At 35.8% G+C, this 6,352-nt stretch overlaps 1 protein-coding gene across 1 annotated transcript in view; it reads right to left on the minus strand.

Moving 5' to 3' along the window:
* Window positions 1–843, minus strand: part of SRSF12 (serine and arginine rich splicing factor 12) — a 13,408-nt gene extending 12,565 nt beyond the window's left edge. The window contains exon 1 of the mRNA XM_019654994.1: window positions 837–843. Within this exon, the coding sequence (XP_019510539.1) occupies window positions 837–843 (7 nt within the window). The remainder of the gene's footprint in view (window positions 1–836) is intronic.
* Window positions 844–6,352: the final 5,509 nt, after the last annotated feature.

Consider the following 6,352-nt stretch of genomic DNA (forward strand, 5'->3'; position numbering starts at 1 on the left):
GCCCCTTATTTCCTTTTTTAATGGTATCTTTTCTAATAAACAGAAAGTTAAAATTTTTATGAAATCTAATTTATCAACATTCCTTTTTCTTTTATTGTAACTGCTTTCTTTGTCCTATAAGAAATTTTTGCCTATCTCCAGGTCATGAAGATATTGTTTTCTTCTAAAAGCTTTATAGTTTTATCTTTTGCATTTCAGCCGATGACCCAGCTCAAATTATGATGTAAGGTAGAGGTTACAGTTCATTTTTTTTCCTATGATGATACCCGGTTGTTACAGCATCATTTGTTAAAAAGACTTTCCTTCCTCTACTGGATTGCTTTGGTGCCTTTATCAAAATCAATTGATTCTATAAGTGTGGATTATTTATGGACTCTCTATTCTATTGATCTACTTGTCTATCCTTAGGCCAGTATCACACTGTTGTGATTACTCTATGATTTTGGTAACTCTTTAAGTTAGTCTTCCAGCTTCAGTAGTCTTTTTCAAGATTATTTTGGCTATTCTAGATCCTTTGTATTTTTAGAATTAACTTGTCAGTTTCTATTTTTTAAAGAGAGTTTGGTCAGAAATGCCTTGAATCTATAATATAATAATTCTGGAAGAGAACTGAACACTTAATATTTTGCTTTCTAATCCAAGAACACAGTATATCTATCAATTTGTGTTGGTTTTAATTTCTCTTGGCAATACATTGTGGTTTTCAGTGCAAAGGTTTTTATATATTTGTTGTTGTTAAACTATTCTTAAGTATGTTTTTTGAAAAAGAAAAGGAATTTTAATTATTTTCAATTGTTTGCTGTTAATATATAGAAATAGGACTTTGTTAAGTTTACCTTGCATCCTGATAATTAATTTACTAAAACTCATTCTTACTAGTTTTATGTAAACAAACATATCATCTAAGAATAGAGACAGGTCTTACTTCAACCTTTATAATTTTTGTCTTTTATTTTTCTTACCTTGTTGCACTGGTTAGGAACTGCAATAAATGTTGAATGGAGGTTGTGACAGTGGACGTTTATGTCTTGTTCTGATCTTAGGGGGAACGCATTCAGTTTTCACCATTAAGTATAACGTTAACTATAGCTTTCTCACAGGCTGAGGAAGTTCCCTTCTATTCCTAGTTTCCTGAGACTTTCTATCATGAATCAGCTGAATTTCATTTAATGCTTATTCTACATCACCAACGTTAACATCAACATAGCCTCATGTACACTGTAATCAGAAAATGCTACTAAGTATGTCCAAGAGAGGTACTTGATCATACCTCCCCAACCTAACATGATGTTATGCATCAAAATGGGGATATTATATTTGGGATTTGGACATTATTTTGTTCCACTAGAAAACTTATCTGAGATTTTTAAAAAATTACTCTTCTACACAGTAACAAAGGTATTAAAATTATATTCTTCCTGATACACCTTGTTTCACTAGTGAAAAATAAATGTAACACAAATTATAAAATTGTAAAATATAATTTGAAGTCTTTCTTTAGTTCTTGCGCTCAATTGCATTCTTCACAAATTTTATGCTAACCCATGTCTTTTAATATCTTGTGCTTTATCATATATATTGAAATGGACACTTCAAAGAAACAATTTAAATACAATTTGCTTTGTTATAAACATTTTTACTAAATAAAATTTGAAAACAGGAAAAATAAAACCACTTAAATGGGTTTCTTTCCAGTCTCATTTTCTATGTAGTTTTTCCTTTTTTCATTTTTTATACCGGAGGTGCCCAAAAAATGCATACACGTTTTATGAGATGTTACCTATGCTCAAGCAGTACAGTAAGTCCCCAACTTATGAATATTCGGGTTGCGAACTTTCACAGATACGAACGGACCTTGCATTACGAACATTCAAGTTGCAAACAAATCGCGTAAGTAGCTCACGTGTCTGCTGGACATTGTCACAGTTGTGCTGTTGTGTGCTTACTGTACAGTGCGATACTGTATAGTAGTAGTACAGTGCTCAAAGTCCAGGATGTCCGGAAGCAAGAAGAAAAGCAGTGGTGATGTGGAGGGGACTGCTAGGAAGCACAAAGCAATAACCATGGAAACAAAAGTGCAAGTAATTGAGAGATTGGGCTGAGGCAAAAAGATGGTAGACGTCGCTCATTCTTTTTTTTTTTTTTTTTTTTTANAAAAAAAAAAACAAAAACACTGTACAGAAAAAAGACTCAAAGGTGACTGCAAAGCTTCTAGCTTGGGCAAATGGAAGAAAAGATGGTGTCAGTGACAAAAATTGGATAGCTAGAAAAGAGTTAGAGTGAAGAGGGAGGAAACAAAAGCTTTCAAGTTTAGAAATGCCCAATTTGAGGTGATGGTGGAACTCCATAAGATTTCTATAAGCAACTGAAAATTGTGGTTTTACAAATTATATTAATTTTATTTTCCTCTGAAGACTAGAAGCCAATGATTAAAGCTAGAGATGTGGATTTAGGAATTATTACATAAATATTCAACTAACACTGATAAGTAGCCACTATATACCAGGCAGTGCAGCTGATACTATGACCCACTTTATTATATTTTTATTTTTATTTCATTTAATACTCACTGTAACATGTTTAACTGTCTGCCCTCCTTGAGAGACTGTTAGCTTTAGAGGGCAGTGACAATGTCTTTTTCTTCCATTTATTCATTCAACAAATCTTTTTGAGCACCTACTATGGGCCAGGCTCTAGGGATATGGTAGAGGACAAAAAACCACAATTCTCCCTCCCATAAAACATAAGACTCTGAGGTAAATATTCTCTACCATTCCTGAATATAGGAATCATTTGTGAAAAGGTTGTTATGGAAACAGGCATGAACACTGGACCTAATTAATTGGTGCTTGAACAGTGGACCTAGTTAATTAGCACTTCCCATGATGAGCCAGTTATTAATTGTTTTACGGGCTTTATGGGGAATTCTGCGCATCAGGGTTGAGAATCAGTCACCTTCTAAAGCAGATGTTTTCATCAGTGTAATATCTCAGTCCCTAACATAATTCCACAGCACATAGTAGGCAGTCAATACAGATTTGCTGTACAAATGAGTGAAGAACACACTGTTACTATTAATAGTTAAGGAGACAGTAAGAAAAGTTACCTTGCCCAGAGGTACACACAGCCAGAAGCAAAGCTAGAGTTCAAATGAATGTCATCTGAGACAATCAATCCCACCAACCAAATGTGAGTAGCTGATAGGAAAAGGATGGTATAAAGGAGGTTAAGCACTGTGTGTCACAGAGGCTTGGAGTCCCAGAAGCCAAGGGTGACAGGAATCTGAAGGAACAAATTTCAAAAGACCTGGCTCCCATTCACTGTCTCCTCTCCCTCGTTAGCCGTTATTTTGTTTTCGTTTATTTTTGCACTGGTTGTGATCTATTTTGACATTCAGAAAAGTGTAGAGAATCTATTATGTATCCACCAACAAGATTTATTATATCTCAATACTTGCCCTACTTGCCATAATTTTTAGTATTTTTTTAGAAATGAGACTTTATATCCTTTTATCTTAGAAACAATCATTGGTGTTCACCATCTTCTGCATAACTTTACATTTTTACTGCAAATGCATTTATTCATAAGTACATGCACATAAATGGTATCAGACTATTTATATAATTTTGCACCTTGCCTTTTCCTCCTTTGAGATTTCTCCATGTAGCTCTAGTTCACTTATTTTAACTCTGTATTGGTATTGTTATGAATAAGCCACCATTTATTCATCCATCTTTCTGTGGATGAACATTTAAGATGCTTCCTTTTTTTAAACTGCAAACTGTGCTACTGTGTACATTATGAGACGTGCTTCCTAGAGCAGTGCTATACTTCTCTGGGATGTATCACTAGCAATGCAATTGGTAGGATGGAGAGTATACATATCTTCAGCTTTACTACACATTCTCCAAAGTGGTCAAACCAACTTATACTCCTGAAAACACGCATTAAGAATTCCTACTGCTCCACTTCAATTAACAACTTTTAATCCTTGCCATTTTGAAGGATATAAAGTGAATGCGTACATCATTGTTGTTTTAATTTTAATTTGCCTAATGACTAGTGAGGTGCAACATCTTTTCATGCTAATGGGTCATTTATTTTGTGTTCAGACCTAGGAGTAGTTTCTGGGTTAAAGAGGATATATAGGGCCGGCCTAGTGGCGCATTGGTTAGGAATTGGCTTGGGACGCCAGCTCTGAGCAGCAGGGCCCTGGTTCAGATCCCACATGTGGGCCAGTGCCGCTGCGCCCTCTACAGCTAAGATGCTGAACAACAGCTTGACCTGGAGCTTGGCTGCAGTGAGTCACTGTCGACGGTGTAGGCTGCCATGGGGCTGGCCGGCAGTGGGCGTGCACTTTCGTGAGCTGCCGTGAACCACCGTGAGTGCCAAACAGTGGCCGGTGAGCGACTGCCTCACCCAGGAAGAGCGCAATGATAATATCAACATGGGCCAGTGAAGCACGACATCCTCCACAACTAGAATGAAGAACAAAAGGACAGCAACGTGTCTGTTCCCCTTCCCCAATTCCCCAATAAAAGCTTAAAAAAAAAAGAGGATGTATACATTTAACTATTATGAAACTAACAAACAGTTCTGCAAAGCGGCTGTACCATTTTATACTCCCACCAATAATGTATAGGAGTTTCAGTTGTGCCAATCTTTTTCAATTTTAGCCATTCAAGTGGGTGTTAAGTGGAATCTCATTATGGTTTTTTAAATTTGCATTTCCCTAATGACAAATAAAGCTGAGCACTCTTTCACGTGCTAATTGGCCATTTGTATATTCTTCTTTGTGAAGTGTCTGATTTTTTCCTCCCATTTTTAATGTTTTAATTACTGAGTTGTAAAAGTTCTTTATACATTGTAAAAAAAGTCCTTTGTCAGATATATGTTCCATGACTATTTTCTCTCAGTCTTTTTGGCTTGCCTATTTACTTTTTTTTTTAAAGAGTTTTTAAAATTGGGGAATTGGGGGAGGGGAACAGCGTTGGGGAATCGGGGAAGGGGAACAGATAAGTTGCTATCCTTTTGTTCTTCAGTCTAGTTGTGGAGGACTTCGTTTCACTGGCCCATGTTGGTATTATCATTGCGCTCTTCCCAGCTGAGGCAGTCAACTGCCGGCCTTTAAATGGCTGCTCATGCCAGCTCATGAAAGCNAGTAGTCATATGGATAGGATCATAAATCACACATAATTTTTATTATTTTTGTATTTTACTGACTTTTCTGATTTTTATGGTGAACATTAAATAACATGTTTGAGTGCTTATATGTTTATAGGCCAGGCAATGTTCCAAGTGTTTACATATGCTGACTTCGTTAATTCTCACAAGCTACTTGTGAGATTGCTGTATAGATAGGTACCTTTATTTCCATTTTACAGATGAGGAAACTTTTATGATACATTATATTTAAAAATCAGAGATAAGGAAAATGACATTTAATAAGAAAATAAAAGAGCCAAAGGGAGAAGGGGCATGGGAGGAGGCAACCAGAATCTGGAGTGTACTATAATAGGTTCTTTCTTTTCCCCATCGACTAAACCAAAGTGAAAAGCATATCTTACTACTAAATTGTCCTTGAAAGAAGAAAATATTTTATTGAAGCAGATAAGCAAGATGATTAAAGAATGGGAAACTAAGGGAGCATCTTTATGCTCGCATGGGTCCTACACATAATTTAGTCCACTCTCCTCATTTTACAGGTGTGAACCTAAATCACCTGAAAATCACGGGTCAAGTGCCAAGACCAGGATGAGAGCCCTGTCTTGTGTCTCTGTATTAGCACAAGATATACAGTTTAGAGGCATGTTTTTAAAAATACAAACTCAACTGTAATTTGTTACCATAAACACTAATATTTAAATGTTGTCAGCCATTACTTGAGCTAAGCTAGGAACTATCCTTAGAGTTTTTAAAAGTCCCTCAAAACCTTTTAACTTGGAAATCACCATGCTATGGGAGAAATATGTACAATAATACTTGGAAGGCTTCAAGATTCTTACAGGCACTTCTTGTTCTTCTTCCTTTTTTAAATAAACAATTGGAGTATGCTTGGCATACAAAAGCTATACATATTAATGTATACAACTTGATGAATTTGGATGTAAGTACAGTAGATACCGGTGAAACCATCAACACAATCTAGGCCATAAATATATTCATCACCTCAAAAAGTTTTCTCCTGACCTCTTATTATTTTTTTGTGATAAGAACACTTAACAGAAGATCTACTGCCTTAGCAAACTTTTAATATTGTCAACTGTAGGCACCATGCTGTACAGTAGGTCTCTAGGGGTTATTGATCTTGCATAACTGAAAATTTGTACCCATTAACCACTTCTCTCCAGCC

Source organism: Hipposideros armiger, unplaced genomic scaffold (genome assembly GCF_001890085.2).
Source record: "Hipposideros armiger isolate ML-2016 unplaced genomic scaffold, ASM189008v1 scaffold_234, whole genome shotgun sequence".
Classification (NCBI taxonomy): domain Eukaryota; kingdom Metazoa; phylum Chordata; class Mammalia; order Chiroptera; family Hipposideridae; genus Hipposideros; species Hipposideros armiger.